Below are 25258 nucleotides of genomic sequence, written 5' to 3'. Positions count from 1 at the left end.
AAGGAGAATAGAAATTAAATAAGATGCTTACGTTCTATTCTAAATTAGGAAGATTCTTTTACTATCTCTTCCTAGCCTCAAAGGAGAATGTTGACAATGGAGATAAATTTTAAGAGTGCTCTGATGCATGGGAAAAAGTAGTGACTACAAAATGCACTTATGAATAAAACTTGAAATACTAGAGGACAGAAATCCTCATTTTAGTGATAAAGATATAATTATTCCAAGGTTATTTCATTATTTTATTTATTTATTCATTTATTCATAAGGTATGCTACTGGCTATTTGTGAATTCTAGGTAACGTGAGAATCTGTGTCTTCAGAGAATATAGTGATTGGTATAATTTGTTTGAACAGTAAACTTAAGTAAAAGTTAATTATTTTACTTTTTATGGGCCAATTGGAAATTAATACAAAATGAATATAATGATGGAATTCATCATGGTGGAAAGTAAAAAATATTCTGTTTCCCAGAACTTAACAGCAAGCTCTTAACACATTCTTTATTGAGTTCTGGAACATGTTGCCATAAAGCAGTGCATACGTTTTCTACCAAATTAAAGCAGGAATATTAATTTCATGTTTATTTAACAACGTGGAAAATACCAATGCTGGATGAAATGCAGATAGTATAAGTGGTAAAGTTAGCAGCTGCAATTTAGAAATCAAGAATGAAACAAGACATCCTCCTCTCATATGGTTTTTTTACCCCAGTGTAGGTTTACATGATAATCCCCTAATGTGAATTTTCTTTTCATTTTAGCTGCAGGATAGAATAAATGATTTAGAAAAGGAACGGGAACTTTTAAAAGAAAACTATGATAAACTTTATAACAGGTAAATCATGATTCCATCTGTTCTTTTATTCCCTTTTATATCAAACATTTCTTGTCAGAATATCTAATATTGATCAACAACAGATAACAGGAAATACATTTACTTCATAAAAGAAAAATAAGCTTTTTAAGGCAATGGTTGTAAGGTTTTTAACCTGAGCAGTAGTCTTTTGGCCATTACTCAGAAAACCATATTGTTTTTGTTGCCAGTAACAACAGGTATCATCTATTAAATACAAGCTATAGGCTAACAGACCCTATGCTAAATATTTTACGTTCATTTTTGTAAATTCTTCATAACACCTTGGAATGTGCCCAGTTTGCAAACAAGAAACATAAAATGAAATTAAGAAACTCTGAAGGTATTTCATAATCTTAAAGGTATGAAGAAATAGAGTTTGTGTTTGAACACAAGCCATTGGGCTCTCCAGGTTATTAGCTAAGAATGATTGTATTAGGTGAAAATAAAGGTGTTCACTTGAAATTATCTTTGTTCTTTAAAAAGAGAAACACACGCATCTTAGCTCAAGACATATTTTAAGGGGCTGCTTCAATGTTTGTTTTTAATTTGCTTCATAATTATGGTGTCTTAGAAATTAATCCCCTCTGGTAATGTTACAAACAAAATTCTACTCCACAGCTAAGTTTGGCTAAATGATACTGATATCTCTGTGTGTGTGTGCAATTTTTTAAATCGTTTCAGTATATGATACTGATAAATGATAAATACCAGTTTACATGAAAACAGACATATCTTTAAATAGATACGTTATAGCTGATATTCATACACTGAAACCTCTGAAAATAGCCATCTGAACTACAAATACATCTTTAAATATTTAACTGTTTTACATCTTATTAATCAAATTTACATTTTTTTAAATTGTCATACCCAAAGAATGTAGAGATAGGCTTTTATTTTTATTTACTTTGAAGTTACCCAAGTTAATGTTAAACATTATTCCAGTGATTTATGTAATTTATGTGGTTTACCTATTAATGCTTACTATCTTTGTACAGTGGCTTAATATATTAAGGGTTATCAACAGTAAGACACCAGTTAAAATAATATTCAGGGCCCTCCAGGAAAGGTAAAGTAGCTAAAAATCTTTACATGGGATTTGCCTTGGCCTTTGGGATCCCTTGGTCCCAGAGTTTTATTCTGATCCCTTTTTCATCAACCCTGATTAATTTTACCTAAAGAATTTGTTAGGCATCCTGGTTTTTATTTCCATCTCTATAGAATAATATGTATATTTATATTGATGTATTATGTGTTTGAAAATTTCAAATGTCAAAATGCAGATTGCACATGGCAGAAAAATAATATCAACCCTGTGTTTTTAAAATGAGGGAAAAAAGACTCCAGAAAAATGAAAAGACTTCTGCAGAATTACACAGCATTTCTGAGACTCTAGTATAAGATCGAAACCCAGTTCTTTTAACTCTGAACTTTAGGTGAAAATAAAAGTTTTTTCACCCTGTGCTTCTCTATATCTCTGATTTTAATGCCATTGGAAAATTGTTATGTGAGAGGGAAACATTCATAAAATAAAATAACTGACAGACACTCAGAAATTTTTATTGATTTATATTTATCTTGAACATTTTGTAGTTTCAAATAATTTAACATGATCTGAATACAAGCAAATAAGTGCCATTTGGCCATTACTTCTAAATTTTCCACTTCTCCTCAATTTGAGAAGTTACTAAACTTACTTTCTTGGAATAAAAAACATCAAACTTAGCTGGGAATAATGCAAAAATGCAATTTTGACAAGGCATATTTTTCTCATATTTACTTAATCACCATAAAATTTTATCTTTCCATATTAGAAGATGATCTAAGAGTGTAAATCTGGCTTTGAAGGGTTTTTTTCTTAATGTTTTATGCTTGAGTTACATTTTTTTCCTGTCACACTAAAAACAGACTTCATTATGCTGCTCACACTTGAATTTTATATGAGGTGTATGTAAGTAAATGTTTGTAATGAGTGTCAAAACATTTAATGTCAAAAAAATTAATGTCACTTTAACACAAAACCCAACAAGTACATGTAATAGTAAATAGAACTAGAAAATTCTCTTGATAGTATTTTTTTAAAATTAGTTTTCAGAAGCATAGTTGGAAAAACTACAAAAATCAACATTGTCCTTAAGATTCTTTACAGCTCTTTTGTTTCATTGCACTGCTATTCATCATTGCCAACAGCTAATGTTCATCAAAAACTACATATACTCCTTGTTTGCTTAGTCATAATGATAGCATGTTTTAAAAAGGAAAGCATTTGTTTGTTATTCAAAATTGGCTAGTATTCAGGAGAAAAATATGATTTGCACATTGCATTCTCATCTTCCTTTCTCAAATGAAATTTTGAATGTGTTTATTACTTGACATATGACATAGTAGAGGATCATGTGGTAAGATAAAACCCTCATGTTAGTATTCAGTATGAGTCTGTCTTAATATGCTAAAACATTTTTTATATGAAGCCAAGAAATAAGAACTTTAAGAAATGTTCAATTTAAAAGTTCAGAATAAATTTTTTTGCAATTAAATCTTTCTATTTGGTCCCAGAGAAACTCTATACTATAATATGGTAAAGCTGTGTTTCATTTTTGAAGTTAGTATAGTTTTGGGGCCATGTAACTAATGAATGCAGTGATCCTTCAACTAGAATGTGTACAAATAACCTGGAAAACATGAAAATGTAGTTTTCACCACATTTTCAGAGCCTCTATACACACACACACACACACACACACACACACACCTCCCTAACCACCACCATCCAATTCCAGCAGTCAGTATGAGGTTAGATCCAGAAAAATCTGAAGATGGTTTTAAGGCACTAACTCTTTGGGAGACACTAACCTAATGCTTAATTTTAAAGTGTGTTCATCAGTGTTTAAAAGATGATAAACCTTTTTCAGAACAGGGTAGATAAAGTTTTTATGTTGTAATTGTCATCTACTGTTCAGAATTTAAAAGATCACTGCTGATACCCATAGACTTTCTTTGTTCTGTTTCTGTAAAGTGAACACCTGTCCCCTGCAGTTTTCCTACCTATGGATTTCTTTATGGATGATATAGTTTATTCTTACTCATTTTTCACATTAGGATGCCTTTGAACATTAGAATAAATGGAATTTTTTCTATCAGAAGAAAAGACCTGAGAATGGAGAGAAATTTTTTGGCTTTTATTTTGATCCTATCGTGTTTCTGATCAAGAGTGTATATTCACAGTATTCTGAAGCCCGTGATTGCCAATGGACATGCCAGTGACCACAGGCACCAGGGGCACTCCACTGCAGACTGACATTTTATCACTTTGTAACATAATGTAACAGTGAAATGGGTACAAATGCTAACTAACATCCTCCCTTAGTTGTCACTATTGGCAATATACAAAAACATTTTCATGAATAAAAGTTTCTCAAAGACTGTTCTTATATGCAGATTTAATCATGTATACAGCTCTCACAAAGAAAATGGAGCCAGATGTGGCTCACCATTTATAGTTACACAGATGGCTCCAAGCATAGAGGAGTACAGTAAATTCAAAAGGAATTCCTCATGAAACTCCAGTGGAATGTAATCCTAAATTTAGAGGGAAGATAGCAGTGGACTAAATTCAGATTGACTTATGCTGATTTACGCTAGCATTTTGTGGGTTTGGAAAAACCAGGCTGCTAAATTGTTCTTAATTTAAACACATACAGCTTCTGATGTTTTTGCCAGATTAGCTGTTGGTGATCTTTTTGCTGGTAGTAATGCTATTGGAACACTACTGTTTCTAATTTTTGGCATCTTATATAATGTATAGTTGTGCCTGTTTCATCATGCTAATTTTTCACCAGGTGGTGCATGTTTTTAATAATACAAGACACACACATACACACATACATATAGGTACTACACACCCATACATATAGGTACTAACATTCATGCACATATATGTGTGTTTGGTATATATATAATTTGGCCAGATACAGAAATTATATTTGTTCTTTATTTTAAAATGAACTTGTAAAGGAATATTCTTTATTTAGCTCTTAAAGTATATATTTTGTTTGGATCTCATTTGTGTCTATATAATTGTACCTTTGATAAAATTAACTTAAAATATTGTTATATCAGATTCATGCATCTTTTAAGCTTCCATATGTGAGATGAGAGCATAGAAGAAACAGATGTCATATTTAGAGGAACTTTTAAAATTCCATTTGTTTTCAAGGTCATATCATTTTAACTGCAATAAAAAATATTCAAAATGTGAAATGAATACAAAATTTACTCTTTTGAAAGCTGTGCCTTCCAGAAGAGTATCCCTTTTGGAATAAAACCTCAAAACTTGCTGGAGTGGCATTAAGGGCAACTTGAAATAATACATTTCTTTTCTATTTACTTCATCATCAGTAGAAAACTAGATTTTTAAATGTTTATTTCATTTACTATGTTTAAAATAAGTAGAAGGGTCAAAGCTGCTGATGATTATTCAGTCATAACAAGCTTCACAGATAATGGCTTTCTGATGAAATGCAAATTGAGATCAATTTTTCCAAAAACCTGGCTATCACCTAGGGAGCTTTATAAAAATATGAGTCCCTGAGTCTTGGGATCTTCATTTTTTAATCTAAGTATTGGTACAGCTAGTCTAGCACCATTGTTTAGACCAGGATTCAGGAACCACTGCACACCTTCTGTGTGCCATTTAGTTACTTTTTATCTGTTTCTTCCTTCTGATATGCTAGGCCTTGATCATTAGCAGATTGTAATCATAATTAAAACTGCTATACTTTTATTGAGGAATAGTAGTTCTATCTTCAACATTCTTATTAGGACCAGGGCATTGGTTTTCATTCCAATCATGTGTTACAAGTACAGTTTTTTATTCTTAGCCAATTGCTTTTTGTTTTTTAGGACAAAACTACATTATCAGTACTTCTTAATATCAGAATTACTGCCTGTGATTCAGTATGCTATCATTTGGTGGTCAGTATTTTGTTAGGATGTTATTATCCAAGACATTTTAAAAGTTTCACAGAATTAAAGATCAGGTGGAAAGTCCATTTTTCTCTGTATTAAGAGGGTTTGTAAGTGGGAGAGTATGGTTTTGTTCGTTGTCAATTGCTGAGGTTTGGAATTGTGGATTCCTCTGGAGTATGTACAGTATCTGAATTCCTTTACTAGTCCCACAAAAGCTGCACACTGCCAACTTTTCTGACTTTAGAGCTCTAAATTAAGGCCAGTTCCTTTACTCATCCCACAAACTCTTTCATGTTCCCTAACCGCAGCCTGAGAAAGGCGCCTTGGTTTCAACAGCAGCAGACCAGCATATGTTTACTTAATTCCTAAGACATGATGACAGTGGTCTCTGTGCCACTAAAAGCTTTTCTCTTTATTATTTTCGGTTGAAGCTGATTTCCAAGCTTTCCTTGCATGTCACGTGTGTTTTGCAGTGCCTTCAGTGCTGCCCATGAAGAGCAATGGAAGTTAAAGGAACAGCAGTTGAAAGTACAGATTGCTCAGCTCGAGACTGCCTTAAAATCTGATTTAACAGACAAAACTGAAATCCTTGACAGATTAAAAACTGAAAGAGGTACATATAAAAAACTACTGACATACTCATTTCAGACATCTAATGTTTATTCATCCAGTCGATCAATAACTTCTTGTGGTGTCAACTGTTTGCCAGTCGCCTTGATATGTACTAGAGATGCAGCCTGTATTAATAGCTGTCTACTTTTGTAAATTTATTTGTTGCTCAAAATTTCCCTTACTTAGGCTAGCATATTTGCTCAAGGAATTGTTTTTTCTCAGAATTACTTTTATTCAGGTTGACTTTAATTGTTTAATTTTCCTAAATTCTGAGGCCTTCCCCCCCTCCTCCTCACGTAATAAGGATTGAACTCAGGGGCTCTTTACCACTGAACTACGTCTACAGCCCTTTTTATTTTATTTTGTCTTATTTTATTTTTAAGACAGGGTCTGTCTCACTGAATTGCTGAGGCTGACCTCAAACTTGGGATCTTCCTGCCTTAGCCTTCTGAGTAGCTGGGATCACAAGGACCATTCTCTGAGGCCAGCCTGAGCCTTTCATCAACAGTCAACAAGTATTTATTGAGCACCAGTATATACTAGGTACTCTTCCAAGTTCTGAGGATTCAGCAGTTAATAAATCATAGTTCTTGCCCTCATGAAACTTAAATTTAAGAGGTAGAAACTGACAATAATTATATGAATTTGTAATATGTCAGTTGGTATCAAATATAATGGGAGGAAAAACAAAATGGTGTAAGATGACAGAATGGCAGAAGTAGTTGTTTGCTGGTTTTGGTAGGTTGAACAGAAAAATCTCTCTGGTAATGAGACATCTTATTCTGTTCTGTGCCAGTAAATTTAAATACCAGGAAGCTTTATCAAAATGTCCCTGCCAAAATAATTACCATTAATAGGTTTGATGTTATAAGGTACAAATCTTACCTTTCTTGTCTCATATAAGTAATGTAATTATAATTAAAGAAGACATCTGAATTACACACACACACTCAGATAGTACATGCAAATGCACCATTGGGGAACTGAATTATTTGATTCAAGTGATGTAATCTGTTTGCTCATCTACTAGACAAACCAAGTAATGTGATAATAAGCTTGCCTCCTTGGAACATTTGCAATTCAGTTGCATGAGAATGTTTAAAAGCTTAATATAAACTCAGTAAAAAAATATTATATTTGTAGTTAGTACTCTCATATTGATTTAGATCACAATGCCATTATCTTATTGACTAAAAGGAACATTATTTTTCACATTTTTATATGTATAAAACTGGAATACATCTTATAAGTGATAGCATTTTAAAATTGTAGTCAGACTTTTTTCACGTTTTAATAAATCTTATAATCAATAGGGTCTGAATTCTATTAAAACAACAGTAGTCAATATTTATTCACCAAGTGATTAAATCAGTTGATAGATTTCTGTGTGAAATTTTCTGGGAGATTGTAAGTAGAATAAAATGGCAGCATCATCTTCTGACCTGGTGAAGAAAGTTTTGATGTCAAAGATACATGGTTCCTGGTTTTAATGTGCAGTGTCAGATACTTAACAGTGTTTTGTCTTAGCAGTTGCTCAATAAATTCTTGTTCACTGAAGGAAGAGGAAGTACTCTATACTCCCTCTCACTTTTCCAAAAACAGATAAATTGCTCTTTCTTAAATGAAAGATAAATGAAATAAACCTTTTTTATTTCTATCCTTTTCTGTATTTCCTTAGATATCAAAACTATGTTGTTTTAGACATCTTAATTCATCTTTGGAAAGAAAGACTTCCAAAGGAAGTAAAATCTCAGTGTTTTTTTAACCTATTTATTATTGTTAAATTAATTCTGAGAGTTGTTCTTAATTATTAAGTATTATAATTGCAAAGGTATTTTAATTCATTTAGTCCATTCTCATATTCATATTCTCTCTCTCTCTCTCTCTCTCTCTCTCTCTCTCTCTCTCTCTGATTCTTATATCTCTGGGAAATTTTTTTGAATAATGAAAATAACTTAGGCACACTGTGAATTAAAGTCCAGAAAATAAAATCCAAAAAATCACCCAATTTCTTAGCCCTCGGGATAATCAGTGCTATATTTGATGTATGTCTTTTCAGAGTTATTTCTATATGTGTATAGTTTTATAATGTGTTTTTGTATATAAAGTAAAATTGTTTCTTGACTATAAATTTAAATCACATTTATAATGACTATGATAGTTTTCCAGTGTGGATGTACCATAGCTCATTTAACAACCTTCTATTGATGAATATTTAAGTAACTTAATTTTTCAATAAGCAACATTTTTCTACACAAATCTTTCTACTTTTATCCAATTATTATTTCCTAAAGAAAATTTTTCAGAACTGTTATTTTCCAGTTATTTTTCTTTGACTAGTTCAAATTCACAAGTCTGAGGATTTAAGTTTTTGTTTCTTTGTAAACATATTATGATAAATTATAAGAAAAATTTTGCAGCCTTTAACCATTTTTTTCCAGGGAAATAGTAAATATAAAAAATGAAATTTTCTATTTAAGAAAATATTTTAATATTGAGAAAGTTTTTTATTATGTTACAAATTTTGAAGTTGGCTAATTTTACTTTGAGCTCTCCTCACTCCTCACACATTTACCTTTTCATGTAGCAAGTGTTCTTTGCCAGAAGATGTTTCCCTGGCTTCTTGTAGTCATTCATCTAAATGGCAAATTATTTTTAGAGAATACTCACCTCTTTATTCAAGGTACAAATTAGTTTCAGATTGTGCGAATATGCTGGGGAAGGATATGTAAATGCAGTTTGCATTTGGTTAATGCTTAAATTAACTGCATGTGTTTAAGGGCTTGCTTTTGAAAGTTCCTTTCTATCTTTAGCTGAAATGCATAATTCAGCATAATGCATATGGTTATATTGATCACAGCTGAAGATATTAGCACAAAGGAGCTCTGAAAATTGTTTAGTTGAATTTTTCTCTGCACTCTGCTTATTAATGGTGTGCTAGAAGAACATAAGTTTAAAAGAGAGAAATGTTATCTCATTTGAATAAAATGCTGTTTAGCTTAACCTGCTTTTTGTCAAATCATAAGGTAAGGAGGTTATTTTTCATCTTGTACAGAGTGCTTTGATTTTTCATATTATAATTCAGCAAGTCTATTTCCTCTTTGAACTGTAGGCGTTTCAGTATTTTTTAAAGATCCAAGAGTTATATCCTCAATAAACAGTTCAAGAAAGGAAAAATATAGTGTATAAGTCTACATAAATTCAGTAAACAAAAGGTTACTGGTACTCAGTAATGTCTCCTACTAAGTTATTTTCCTACTAATAATGCCCAGTTTTAAAAATATCAGTGAATGGAGACATAGTTGTTGAAACAGAAATGAGTAAAGGATGGAAACGTTTAAGTTTATTCATACCCATTAACATATCATTCTTAAGAACTCTGCTCTGAAAATTTAAAAGGATAGAAAAATTGAAGCATAGAAATAATGATCAAAATTCACACTGTGACTAGATTAAGGTGGAACAGCCATGTTCTTTATACCATAGCTCATTTTTAGAACCCCTAAGTGTCTTATTTTGACCATAGAATAAAATTGTATTATCCTCAGTATTTTTGGTTTTACTTTTTATTTGTGACTGTATTTACTTTGTTTTTTTGTTTTTGTTTTTCTTAATCATTCTATCTAGTTGTTGTTTTAACCTAATCAACATATTCTACTCCTTAACCAAAAGAGTTAGTTTATCTCTTAAGAACTCTTATTTATTATTAATCCTAATTTTCAGTTGAAATGTCAGGTGTTGGACCTTTATCTTCAAAATTTCCAAGTATCTTTCATATTTGGAAATTCTGTTAGTTTACTGTATAAAAGTAACTTATTCCATAAGATGACCTTTTAACCTTCTATTAATTCGATAAAAGTGCTTATTATATATTTGAGATTAAATTGTCTCTGCAACTCTTTGTATCTTAAGGTTGTAATTTTTTGTAACTTCGGAGACTGCCAGAAAATATTTAAAACATCCAAATTCAGTCCATTACTTCTTAACTGTGTAACTTAACATTTTTACTTATATGTAGTATTTATAGCTTGAGAACACAAAGCCTTATAAAAGGCAGAAACATATTTTTGTAGAAAATGCAGTCAGAATGCAAATGCATTCATGGAAAGAATTCTTGGCAAATGTGTTGATTTCTTTCTTTCTTTCTTTCTTTTTCTTAAGGAAAGGAAACAAAAATGTACAACCTAAGTTGAGGACTTATGATAAACATAAATCATTGAGAGCAGAATGAAATTAGTGGAGACACTTTGGATGACATGGTTTAGAGTTAGTCCACAGAGAGTCAGCAAAGGAAGATAACTGCCTGGGTGAACTCTAGTGCAGAGTGCAGAGAAGCACGAAGCTCAAGTCTGCAGTGGATTTGTTGCTAGCTGTTGTGCTTTTTTAAAACAATGCTTAACATATTTAATGCAGAGTAAAAAAAATAGTCTTTATGAATTCGCTCTATTGTGTAGCTCTACTTTACAATCTTGCGAATGAGTGCCTCGGCAAAAGTAACTTATATCCATCCCTTAACAATAGCTCTACATCCATGTCCTATTAATTAATAGCATAAACATAGTGAATAAAGAACACATACGAATCATTATTGAGTATCTTGCACTGGTTGAGAATCTGTTTCTCCTATTGGAACAGATTGGTTAGAAGTATGGTTGATTAAATTATGGATCCAGAGCTTATCAGAAAAATTGTCATAATACAAAAACTTTATGCTGAGTTGGGGAAAGAAAATTCAAAAGAGGATTAGAAAACTATAGACAAAACTTTTTTTTATTTTTGCATGCCTTTCAGGACCCTTAATAAGTAAGTAAAAATTATAGATTTAGAAACATATATTCTTAGGCATTTTAAATAGAACTTGCCTTTGAAGTCTCAGAAGCCACAATTTCCTTATATTAATACTGTGAACTTAAGTTTTTGATAAGCAAGTGAATCATATGGTAGACACATGATAGTGTTCGTTTGTTCCTTATTCCCCTGCTGCCTTTGTTTAGGTGCTCCTCAATTTTCTCTTTGACCTAAACAATACTAGATCAAGCTTAGGGCTTATCAGGAATTAAATTAATTTAAAATGTGTTCTTAGGCCTAATTCTCACTTACCTTTCTAATTGTGTTGACTTTATTTTTAAGACCAAAATGAAAAACTCATTCAAGAGAATAGAGGACTTCAGTTACAGTGTCTGGAACAAAAGCAACAACTCGATGAACTTAAAAACCACATGAAGTTTTTCAACCAGGTGAACTATTTCTTATTTAGGAAATAAACTCAAAAATCACATGTACATGTTTTAGCACAGAGAAAATACTATAATTTCAAAGCAAAAGATTATGAACATATGACTTGGTTTTTTAACTCATGGTATCAGGAAGCTTATATTCTATGAGGATATTCTCAATAGTTGGATTGTCTCTGATACTTAGTTTATCAAGTCATGGTAACAGACACCTTATATCCCATTAGAAAAAAACTGAGTAGTTGGAATTTCTCTTAACTTTCCATTAATATTTCATTGTGAACTTTTACTTAATCTGTTGCAGGAGAGTGATATTAATGCTGATGAACTGAGTGAAGCTCTCCTGCTTATAAAGGTAACTTTCTGAACTACACCCTTGGAGTTTTATGGTACATAAAACTATTTTAATATACTGATGACCTCTATCTGTAACCCTTGCATTTGGAAAGTGAATTATTTTTACATCATCTGAAACAGTGCATTTTTCACACACACACAGGTCGTGTAACTACTAAGACTCATGAAAGTGTTTAGATGACATTTAGTTGCAGCAAATGCATATTTCATAATGACATCAAAATTACAATAAAGTAAACATCAAAAACTCATGTTTAAAGCACTTCCTTTAATTATGCTAAACATTTTAATTTTGCGTATCTCACAATAAAAAACTAATCAACAATTTTCTGCCCTAAGAGGCCTTGGTTTACACCCTGTTATCTCAAGTAAAATACTGAATTGTAAATAAAACAAGAAAATATTTTCTAGGTCTGGGATACCCTGATACTCACAAGAAGACACAAAAATACACACTTACTTCCTGTTTAGATTATAGTGTACGTTTTAATTAAAGAGAAATAAATACATGATTCTTTTTTATGTCATGAGGTAATAAACTGTTTTTTAATTTTTTTAATTGTTCCAAATATCTATGCAAATATGTTTTAGAACTGCTGTATTCCTAATGGAAAAAATTGAATACATGTTTTTAATGATTGTTTCATGCTTGATCTATGTTAATTCACACCGTCACATTTTAGAAATTCTTCAGTAATAAACATGTTTTTGTTTTAGGCTCAAAAAGAACAAAAAAATGGAGACCTTTCATTTTTAGAGAAAGTAGACAGTAAAATTAATAAAGATCTGGAACGCTCCATGAGAGAGCTGCAAGCAACTCATGCAGAAACAGTGCAAGAACTTGAAAAGACAAGAAACATGCTAATCATGCAGCATAAAATTAACAAAGATTATCAGGTAATGTAGTACACTCTGTACTAAATCAAGAGGGTAGGTTTTCTATGCTGTTCTCCTGATGATTTACTTTTCTTAAACATATGTGTTATCATGTATTCATCTATTTACCCTATTATCTATTGCCACCTCTTATTATATATTACCACATCCCTGTAATTTAGTCTTGTGACTAGGTGGTTAGAAATAGTCTAAAAACAGGGGCTGGGTTGTGGCTCAGTGGTAGAGTGCTCACCTAGAATGCATGAGTTTGATCCTCAGCACCACATAAGAATAAAATAAAAGATTGTGTGTCCACCTAAAACTAAAATATAAAACATTTTAAAAAAAAAGAAATAGTCTAAAAACAAATAAGTCCCTGGTTTAGGGCAATTAATAGTAGCAGTGGACCACCTTATGTTTGTTTGTTTGTTTGTTTGTTTTCTTCTTTTCTTTTATAAGACAGGGACTCAATAAGTTGCCCTCCCTAACCTCAAACTTGGGATCCTCCTGCCTCAGCCCTCCAAGTAGCCAGGATTACAGGCAAGCACCACCATGCCAGGCTTTATGTTAGCTTTTAATAAAACAGAAACTCATCTCCATTAAAAGGAATCCAGAGTTTTATTTACTTTACTTCTTATTTGTGAACATTGCCAAGTATAATTTTCTAAACTGTAAGCTATATGAGATCAGGAAACCATAGTTTATAGGACCTGGTATTCCCAGGATCTAGAAAATGCTTGAATCATAGGAACGTTGATAAATGAAAATGGAACTAATTATAGTATTGAAGTTTATGTGCTCTTGTATTTTAGATGGAAGTTGAGGCAGTGACCCATAAGATGGAAAGTTTGCAGCAAGATTATGAACTTAAAGTGGAACAATATGTTCATCTTCTTGATGTCAGGGCTGCACGCATCCAGAAACTAGAAGGTACCGTATACACAGTAACTAGAGGAATGGATCTTATAATGGCTGAAAATGTCATCCAAAACTTCACTCACAGTATCTTTTTGCTGTATTTTTCCAAATTCATAGCTATAATAATAAGTTACCAGAAAAGCTCTTTCATCTGATTCTTTTCTACTTAAGAAGTTTTAGTAATTCCCTACTACTTCATTGTTGCAGGCAAGATTTCAAAGTACTTCATAAAGTACCACAGACTCAGATTTAACACCACATTTGTTATTTGCCTTCTAAGCAACTTACACTCCTCACCAAATAGGCTTTCTTCCTCTTAGGTTCGTTGATCTTGCTCAGTTCCAGCAACCTGCTTTTGTTCTTAGAGTTTGTTCTGTCTAAACCTTCTTTCCACCTTGACCTCAACATAGACCCTTCTGTGCTTCAAAATCAAACTCAGTGCTCCCCCATGTCAGGAACCTGGCTCTGATTACTCCTAACCATCCCTCTTCCTAAAATGTCCTTGCAGTGATTTTCAAACGTTAGCAAGTATGAGAATCATCTGAGGAACCCATCTAAATTGTGGCTTATGGGGCCCCACCCCTAGTGATTTGGGGGCCCATGATTCTTTATGGTTAGAAATGACTGCAAGCTATTCAGATGCAGGAGTGAGGCTTCATATGGCTAGCACAGCACTTACCTCCCCAGTTTTCCCCTCAGGTACTCAGAAAATATATGTTTAGGAATATATAAGTGTTCCTCGGCTGTTAGAGTTTTGCATATTCACTGTAACCACCATATAAGTTCTACACTGATGAGTACTTGACTCTTTCATGTCCACTTAGTCATCTGTGCCAGAAGTAACTTTACCCTCTTAAACTTATTTATGATCACAGAGGCCTTTTTCTCACAATATATACTTTTTGATATTTATCATATTGAAAATCAAGCTAGAAAATTTTTAAGTTGTAGTTGGACACAATACCTTTATTTTTATTTATTTTTATGTGGTGCTGAGGATCAAATCCAGGGCCTCACACGTGCCAGGCAAGCACTCTACCACTGAGCCACAACTCCAGCCCTAGTATGTGTTTTTAAAAGTTCTGTTTACACCCCCACCAAAAAAAAAAAAAATATATATATATATATATATATATATATATAGAGAGAGAGAGAGAGAGAGAGAAGCATTATTTTAAATTTTTAATGTTTTGCAAATCTTTTTAGGACCTGACTTAATAGAAAACAGCTGGATTATTACATCTGTTTCTGCATTTAATCTGTCGTAATAACACATATCATTTAGTCTTTGAGAAACTTCATTATACACATGTAAGACAATAAAATGAAAAAGGCAAATAACATCTTGGTAGTAGTATGAAATTAGTTTTGTCCTCAACGACCCCCTAAAACAGTTTTAGAGACCCTCAGAGGTGCCTAGACCATATTTTTAAAACTTCTGATCTATGAGGAAGGGCAAAATAAATATCTTTATCTGACTGAACAAGGCTTTCCAAAAGTTGAGGAGCAGTGTGTACCTTTTCTTCCAAGTAGTACTCAATAAAAATTTGCTTAATGGAACTTTCTTGGTTAAAAGGGAGGTCACAGAGTTAAGAATTTTCATTCTTTTCAAAACTTAACAAACTTTTACAAGTATGTTTTATATGTCTCTTAAATTCATTGACTTATTCCGTAAACATGATCAAGTCTCTAATGCATCCTAAGCAAAGTGCTAGCCAGTAAAGAATACAAATAGGAAAAAAACTGAGGCACTACCCTCAAGGGTATTTTTTTCTTGGTGCTGAAGATTGAACTGAGGGTCTTGTGCATGCTAAGCACATGTTCTACCACTGAGCTATAACCCCAGCCCCAGAGATTTATTTCTCACAGTTGTAAGTCTGGGAAGTTCGCCTTGAGGGTCCTTCATGGCAGGGGCCATAGCAGAAGGCAGAAGGGCAAAAGAACATGCACAAAGGGAAAGCAAGAAGAGACCAAACTCACTTTTATAGTAAACCCACTCTTGTGATATCAAACCCACTCCCATGATTATGACATGAAGCCATTCATGAAGGTAGAGCCTCTATGGCCTAATTGCGTCTTAAAGATTCTGCCTCTCGACACTGTTGCATAGGGGATTAAGTTTCCAACACATGAACTTGGGGAAACAAATTCAAATCATAGCAGGTATTAAGAAAACACTGATGAGAGAATGCCTCTTCCTACCTCAAGGTTCAGGTAAAAGGGCTGGAGATGTGGCTTGATGGTAGGGTGCTTTGCCTAGCATGTATGAGGTCCTGTGTTCAATCCCTAGCACACAAAGAAAAATGATTTGGGGAACTCTAAAATAGGTGTGGAGTCTTTAGAAACAGTTCACACACATGCATGCACACACAAACAAAAGACTAGACTTCACCACTAAGTAAAAGTAGTATATTCAGTATTGCATTTTGGAGATTATACTCCTGGTATTAGGAGAATGAGTAAGACATGAAGGAATGAAGCATGTTGAGTTCCATAATAATCTAGATAGTAAACTGAAGGTATTAAATAGATACAGTGGTGATAGAATAGGGACAAATCTGATAAAGATTTAGGAAATAGTGTTGGATAGTAGTGACCCTATAAGATATGGTGAGAGTAACCAAAAAAGGAATCTAGGATGACTCTGGTGTCTAACCTGGGCAACTGGATGAATGTTAACACCATCTCTTGAGATTCAAAGTAAAAAAAAATAGCCAGAAAACCGTATGATACCTTCTGTTTTGGATATACTGAATTTGAAGTGCCTTCGGGATTCTATAAGATAGAGGGTGAAATAAAACATTAGATATATGGGACAGGAATTTAGGAAAGAAATCTGAGTTAAAAATAGAAATATGGAAGCTTTCAGCATGCTGATTATAACAAAAGTCATAAAAGTAAATGAGATGACCCATGAAAATATGTCAACTAATAAGAATTGAAAGCAGAACCCCAGAAAACTAGCAGAGAAAGAAAAGGAAGGGCAGAGGAAATAATGACATGGAAGTCAAGATAGAAGTTCACAGAAGGGAGAGTTTCATCAGTCTCAATAGAAGCAAAGAAAACAAATAGTACAGGGTCCAGTATCCATTGAGTCTAGCAATTAATTGGTTATTGCTGATATTTTCTGCCGTAGTTTTATGGAAAAGTAAGGCAATGTGGTTTACATGAGTAGTTGGAGACACGCACATACATTATTCTTTATAGAAACTTGAGAGTAACAGTAGGGGAAAAATGAAAATAAAAAGAGATCTTTTAAAAAATAGCTTGAAAGAACTATAGTTAATGTATTTTAAAAGACACATTTAAAGTATACATTTTGGTGAGTTTGGGCTTGTGTATACAACTGTGGAACCATTACTATAATGAAGACAATAAACATACACTTCACCCTGCACAGGAGAAACATGTATCCTATCACGCTAAAGGAAAGGAGCCTGAGAAAAGAGAAATTAAGGAGAGAAGGTAATGGACAAAGAAAAGGTGGAGGAGCAGGTGAAACAAAATAGTGACCTCAGCTGTTCATTCAGAAACCTGCTTTTCTTTTTCCTTTTGCTGGCTTTGGCTATATTACAACTAAAGTTGTAATTTTTAAAAACTTTGTATTATAAGTTGACAAATTATACTTGTGTGTATTTTGAAGTTATAATTTGTTATTGTTTAACAAGTGATGTATCAAAACAAGAAAAATGGTATAGTCATAGAATTTAAGATTGAGATTATCCACTAAAAGCACTCAAGCTTCCGACTGCTTCAAATACAAGTTTGCATTTTCATATGTCAAATTTTAAAATCTCTAAACTATGTGTCTTCTCTTGTAGCCCAATTAAAGGATATTGCCTATGGCACCAAACAGTACAAATTTAAACCAGAAATCATGCCAGATGACTCTGTCGATGAATTTGATGAAACCATCCACCTAGAACGAGGCGAAAATCTATTTGAAATCCACATCAACAAAGTAATCTTTTCTTCTGAAGTTTTACAGGCTTCTGGAGATAAAGAGCCTGTCACTTTCTGTACCTATGCTTTCTATGATTTTGAACTACAGACAACTCCCATAGTTCAAGGCCTTCACCCAGAATATAACTTCACTTCTCAATATCTTGTTCATGTTAACGACTTATTTTTACATTATATTCAGAAGAATACTGTCACACTTGAAGTCCACCAAGCTCACAGCACAGATTATGAAACACTTGCAGCATGTCAATTGAGATTCCATGAAATTCTAGAAAAAAGCGGTCGAATATTTTGCACAGCAAGTTTGGTTGGTAAGTACAGTTTATAGGCTTCAAATATTTAGATCACTAATTTGAGTTATCTATTGTTATTCTACATTAGTGTCTTATACATTAAAGGTGCCTTTTGGATAGGGACAAGGTTCTCTATTTACATTCATAGTATATCTTAAATATTATTGATGACATCAGTAAAATAGCTATTTAGTGTTTAAAAACTTATTATTTCAGATGTTTGTTTATCATATTGATACCCCTTGTTTGATTAAACAGTTATAGTACATTCATCAATCTTTTTTTTTTTTTTAACGACATTGTGTTACCACTTACTAAATACTAAGAATACTGGTCAGTGATAAGACAGACAAAACTTGTATTCTCAGATAGCTTAGCTAACCTTCTAGCAAGGAAAATAGCCAATAAAACAAATAAATAATTATATTCAGATATGAAAAATAACTTGAGCAAGAAGCTAACAGAGGGATGGAAGATTGCTAGTTGAGATGAAAGCTTCCTCAAGAGGGTGATGTTGATAAAGACCTGAGTGAAGTTCCATGCCAGGATGCAGGGGAAGAGTGTTTCAGGCAGGGGAAATAGCAAAACCAGAGATCTGAGAGAGGAACAAACCTGACCTGTTATAGGGGCAGAAAGGTGGCCTATAACTGGAGTAAAGATGAAATTAAATTAAAAAGCCAATCAGAGCACACTGTAGAGCAATATAGATCCTAGGAGTTTAGGGTTGATAAATGGGACTCCAACATTTAAGAATCAGGAAAAGGAAGAGCCTGAAGGACCTAGGAATTAAACCAGAGAACTTGCACCTGATGGAAGAAAAAGTAGGCCCAAATCTCCATCATGTCAGATTAGGCCCCAGCTTTCTTAATAAAACTCCTGTAGCTCAATAATTAAAACCAAGAATCAATAAATGGGGGTGGATTCAAACTAAAAAGTTTCCTCTCAACAAAAGAAACAATAAGGTGAATAGAGAGCCTACAGAATGGGAGCAAATCTTTACCACAAGCACATCAGGTAGAGCACTAATCTCAAGGATATATAAAGCACTCAAAAACCTTAACACCAAAAAAACAAACAACCCAATAGATAAATAGGCCAAGGAACTGAACAGACACTTCTTGGAAGAAGATATACAATCAGACAACAAACATATGAAAAAATGTTCAACATCTCTAGCAATTAGAGAAATGCAAATCAAAACTACTCAAAGATTTCATCTCACTCCAGTCAGAATGGCAGCTGTTATGAATACAAACAACAATAAGTGTTGGCGAGGATGTAGGGGGAAAAGGCACACTCATACAGTGCTGGTGGGACTGCAAATTGTCGCAGCCAATCTGGAAAGCAGTATAGAGATTCCTTGGAAAACTGGGAATGGAACCATCATTTTACCCAACTATCCCACTCCTTGGTTTATACCCAAAGAACTTAAAAAGAGCATACTACAGGGACCCAACCACATCAATGTTTACAGCAGCACAATTTACAATAGCTAAATTGTGGAACCAACCTAGATGCCCTTCAATAGATGAATGGATAACGAAACTGTGGTATAGATATACAATGGAATATTACTCAGCATTAAAAGAACAAAATTATGGCATTTGCAGGCAAATGGACGGAGTTGGAGAATATTATGCTAACTGAAGTAAGCCAATCTCCAAAAACCAAATGCTGAATGTTTTCTCTGATATGTGGACGCTGATCCATAATGGGGGTGGAGGTAGCATGAGAGGAATGGAAGAACTTTAGATAGGGCAAAGGGGAAGGGAGGTTAAGGGAGGAGGCATAGGGGTAGGAAAGATGGTGGCATGAGATGGATATCATTACCCTAAGTACATGTATAAGACACGAATGGTGTGAATATACTTTGTGTACAATCAGTGTCTTGAAAAATTGTGCTCTATGTGTAATATGAAATGAATAGCATTCTCCCATCATATATAACAAATCAGAATAATTTTTTTTAAAAAGAGCCTGAAAAGGAAACTGAGGGGTGACCAGTGGTATAGGAGGAAAACTGAAAGTATATGGCATCTCAGAAGCCAAGTAGAAAAACCATTTTAAGAAGGAACAGTGTTGATTTTGTGTCTGGAAAGGGATTTTATTTTACTGATTGAGTGGTTGATGACATAGATAATATATTTATGACTTAAAAGTCAAAATGATGTAGGTATCTTATCCTCTCCTGTCTCCAGACACCCCTGAACCCCCTCACCAAAGATTTTTTATGCATATGCAACCAAATATGTATGCATTAATATTCTTCTATTACATTTTATAAATAATGTTAGATATTAAATCATGGTTGAATAAAAAAAATTATGAGGTAGGAGTAGAGTTTTAATAACATGGTATGTTCAGAGAAGTTTATGTATACAATATTCTCTACTTGACAAATATTGAGTATCTTGACAAATACTAGTATGTGCTAGTCCCTATGGTAGGAGTAAAAAATTGGTGAAAACTACATTCCTTACCCTCAAGAAACTTTCATTGTGGTGTACAGACTATACAGTTGTGAGTAGACAGGCCAGAGCCGTCAGTGCTCTAATGAGGACATACAAAGTCTGTGAAGGAAGTACAGAGCTGTTGAACCTCCACAGAGGATAAGTCTTCACAGAGGAATAACAAGGGTGTGCAGGGCAAATATCATACAACTTTTCCCCCGGTACTTGGTACAGTAAAGAAATGGAAAAATGCCAAAGAATTTCCCAAAGTCGAATTAAAATTTGGAATGTCATATTTATAATTTTGAAGTTGCATATTGCAAATGTCAGGCTATATTGAGTACAACTTGTTTAAATAAAAGTACTATAGCATCAAAAAGAATCTGGGGAGTATCTGATTCAATGTTTACATTTTTCTTTATATTTCAGAAGGATTGAAATGGTATGATATATCCCAAATCATAATTTGACATAGTTTTTAAATAATATTTAACATACAATGAAACCCATACCCCAAAAGTAACTCTTTTCTTCATCTCTTATTTGCCAATCATACATCATTTGTGCAAGTCATATCATTGAACTGTATAAAATTTATAGTTTTAATGCATAACACCATTGATGTATCTTTTACTTATATAGATTTCATTTATGTGACTGTTTTAACAGTGGGTTATGTATTGACTTGTAGGAACTAAAGGAGACATCCCAAATTTTGGCACAGTAGAATACTGGTTCCAATTAAGAGTTCCCATGGATCAAGCAATTCGACTTTATCGAGAACGAGCAAAGGCTTTGGGATATATAACATCAAATTTTAAGGGGCCAGAGCAAATGCAATCGGTAAGCTTTATTGACTTTAGAACCCTTTTATTACATAGAAATTTTATAATATTCTCTTATATATATCAGGCTTTAAATTGAAATCATTTTCTTTCACAGCCTTCAAGTGGCTTTTTTCAACTTCTTATTTTGGAATAATCATAGTCTCATAGGAAGTAGCAAAAATAGTACAGTGAGGTCCTGTGTGTGCTTCACCCAGTTTCTTCAAGTTGTTAACACCTTACAGAACTATGGCTTAATATCAAAACCAGGAAATTGACATTGGTATAATAGGCTAGCTACCTTATTCAGATTTTTATCAGCTGTTACAAGCAGGCATTTGTGTGTGTGTATGTAAACATGTGTATAGTCATTTTATGCAGTTTTGTCACATGTCACAATTCATATAACAATCACCACAATGAAGATACAGAACATCAATACAAAAAGAATTCCCTTGTACTACCAGGACAGTTTGGGGTTATATAATTTCAGTACTGTTACCACACATCAAGTCTTTCATTAACAAGTTCCACTGTTAAGAAAGCAAATAACTATTCTTGGAATATCAATTATTTTCTTTCTTTCAAACTGTTTCCTCAAAAATTGGGTTTCTGAAATGCAAAGTCAAATACAAAATGTATATTTTCTTGCTAAGAACTGGGAGTTTAAATGCAATTCCCCAGGTTAGCATTTTCTAAACCATGTTTCATGGAGTCTTAATGATCATATTCCTAAATGAATTCCATGATCCAGTGAATGTAGAAAGCACAGAATTGAGCAAAGTTAAATAGGATTCTTGACTTAAGATTTCTTGTGTATATGAATTTCAACAGGAAACATAAGGTATGCACTTACGTTGCATAACAGAGGAAGGTGTTATGGTAGAAATATTTTGGAAGGTTGACTCAACTCATAAATATCTTACTTTCTTTGTTCTTAGAACTGACCCTTCCCAATTCATGGGACCTGGCCCCCCCAGTGTTCAGGTTTCTATTAAATGATCTCATTTTCTCACACTCCCCATGTAATTATATAACTGATTACAGAATATCTGCTTGACCCCAGTTGGGCCAATCAGATTCTGCTTTCTGAAACCAAGAGAAAGCAAGACTCATGATACTTAAAACATGTAAAATTGGGAGTAATTGGCAGCCATTTTCTACCATTATAGTCAGCAAAGGGGGAAAAATGGATCCAAGGAGAAAGAACAATTAGCAAGTATTATGAGAAAAATGGAGACCAAAGAGAAAGTAAATTTTAGTAGTATACCAGTCCTACTACCTTCCTAAGGTCCAGCCACATTTCTGCTGTACAGTTCCATGAAATGTCCTTATAACCTTCCTCTGTGTGGTATTTCTGCTCAATGGATTGGTTTCTGTGACTTTCACTTAAAGAACCCTTACTAACATAACTTGAGAAAGAATAGCACTTGCTTCCCAGAGATCATCTTTCTGGCTAATATTCTTCATAATACACTTTGGGAAATGCCGAAAGAAATGGGAATTAGAAACAAGGAAACCGGATTATTTGTTTGATTTTTGTAGTTTAAAGGTTTTTAGACTCCCAGATTCTGGCTTTCATTTACTGGTGGAATTTTAGCTTTCATGGATGGATTTGAGGATGTCAGTGCAGGGGGTACTTTTAAAAATCATTCCACTCAGCCTTCCATAACTGAGTGCAGACTAGCCTGGGAACGAAGAATTGTGATTTCCTTTCTCAGGTTTCTCCACTCCAACCCACCAGATATCTCTACCAAGAAGATTTTGACTCTGACTCTATTTGGCCTTCTCCAATTAAGTCTCCTAGTTAGGGGTCTCATCTGTTCAATCCAGACTCAGAAATACAGAGGAGTTCCTCGTGGAAAGGAGAGAATTCTCCAACACTAAACTAAACAAGGACACTGAAACACTAGCATTTTCTTTGTCCTAGATATATCAATTATGGAAGATTTACTGTTTAGTGCAGTTATTTTCCGAAATACTTGTGTGGTGGCCCTCTTAGTAGTATTTCCATAAGGAACCATAGAGTAGTTCCCAGCTCTTCCTGATAACTTCTGCTGCTCATCTCTCTTCCAAAATGTCCTCCCAAACCTTGCTTTTTAGCCCTCCCATATTTTTCTTGTTCTTATAGAAGTTGGACTTTGATACACTGGCTAATCTTGGCCTCATATATCTGCTTCTTCAAGCCCCAGTGGTTCAGGATGAGGGCCAACCCCAAATATAACAGAATTATCACTGTGGACAAGCGATGAATCTCCTCTGGTTAGGGCATTCTTCTTTAGACCTATCACTCACTGTAGTCTCTGGTTATTAAATAGAATTAATAACTCTTTTCTTGGTTGGTTTTGGCTTTAACACCAATTTCTACATACCTTCTCAATCTCCTATGTTTGCTGCTAATAGCACAGGATCATCTGTCCACATATGGTTTTAAATAAGAATCAAAGGTGGGTTTTTTTTTAACCTTAACTGATAAATTAACTTTGGATGAAAATATGCAGCTTCTGTCCATTTACAAAATTATTTTGTTTGGGGGTTGGCAGCTGCTGTTTATCTTTTAATTGTATTATTTCTATAATATAAATATGTATGTTTTTCCAGTTAAGTCAGCAAGTACCTAAAACTGCTCAGCTCAGTTCAACAGATTCCACAGAAGGCAACTTAAATGAACTTGACATTACAATAAGATGTTGCAACAACCTGCAGTCCCGAGCTCGCCACCTGCAGCCACACCCATATGTTGTGTACAAGTTTTTTGATTTTGCAGACCATGATACAGCCATCATTCCCAGTAGCAATGATCCACAGTTTGATGATCATATGTGTTTCCCAGTGCCAATGAATATGGATTTGGATCGATACCTTAAGTCAGAGTCTCTGAGTTTTTATGTGTTTGATGATAGTGATACCCAGGAGAATATTTACATAGGAAAAGTCAATGTGCCTTTGATTTCATTGGCACATGACAGGTGTATCTCAGGTAAGCCTGTGTTCTTGATTCTACAAAATTGTAAAAGCAAACTTAAATTGTACCTAAGTGTTATGGATGTGATTTGTTTATAACTAATTTCCCTAACCTTCTCAGAATCCTTAAACTTTGGGCCATTTTTTTTTTTAGTTATTTACTGAGCAATTGCTGTAAGAATTATAATATGCATCATATCATACTCTACTTAAAATTAAACCTAATTCCATTAAAATATAGAAAAACGAATACAATTTCATTCTCACTATTTTTTCATTCTCATTTCTGCTATTCTTGAGATATATATATATATTATGCCTGTATATGTTATAAACCTCTGTAGGTACCATGTAGTAGAAGGAGGAGAGGAGACACTAAGAGCAGTCCCACACTCTTACTGTTTTGAATGTTTTTCAGTAAATGCTGCTCAATTTGTTGCATATCTTTGATCACTTTCCAGTTTCCTTATATGGTTGTTTTGAAGCATTCTGTCCACTTTTATCATTGCTTTTTGGGAAGAATATTTGCTGAGCTCTTCATTCAGCCATTTGAAAGTCTTACCTATGCCTGTAAGAGAAGTTTATCATCTTAACAATATTTTGTTCATATTCTTTGATCTATTTATTTCATAGACTTTTTATCAGTGTAGATATTGATTTGCAATAATGTAACAACTTCCAGTAAAATATATTTAAAATTGGGCTGGGGCTGTAGCTCACTTGGTGGAGTGCCTACCTAGCATGTATGGGATGCTGGGTTCAATTCTCAACACCACATAAAAATGAAATGAAGGTATTGTGTCCATCTACAATAAAAAATATTTTTAAGTACATATATTATAAAATTATAACAATTTATAGTAATGTAAAGATTTCTTTACATACATAAACTGTTTGAAATTTTAAAATTTTAATATATTTTTCATTAGACACAAGTCTCT

At 33.5% G+C, this 25258-nt stretch overlaps 1 protein-coding gene across 1 annotated transcript in view; it reads left to right on the top strand.

Annotated features, from left to right (window-relative positions):
* Rpgrip1l (RPGRIP1 like) overlaps window positions 1-25258 on the top strand; it is an 80833-nt gene that overhangs the window by 2571 nt on the left and 53004 nt on the right. Inside the window, exons 3-11 of the mRNA XM_077792821.1 lie at window positions 764-837; window positions 6300-6439; window positions 11569-11675; window positions 11977-12027; window positions 12747-12926; window positions 13718-13835; window positions 17645-18097; window positions 21221-21372; window positions 23955-24333. Of these exons, the coding sequence (XP_077648947.1) occupies window positions 764-837; window positions 6300-6439; window positions 11569-11675; window positions 11977-12027; window positions 12747-12926; window positions 13718-13835; window positions 17645-18097; window positions 21221-21372; window positions 23955-24333 (1654 nt within the window). The remainder of the gene's footprint in view (window positions 1-763; window positions 838-6299; window positions 6440-11568; window positions 11676-11976; window positions 12028-12746; window positions 12927-13717; window positions 13836-17644; window positions 18098-21220; window positions 21373-23954; window positions 24334-25258) is intronic.

Source organism: Urocitellus parryii, chromosome 15 (genome assembly GCF_045843805.1).
Source record: "Urocitellus parryii isolate mUroPar1 chromosome 15, mUroPar1.hap1, whole genome shotgun sequence".
Lineage (NCBI taxonomy): Eukaryota > Metazoa > Chordata > Mammalia > Rodentia > Sciuridae > Urocitellus > Urocitellus parryii.
This window is presented reverse-complemented; position numbering and strand designations above follow the sequence as displayed.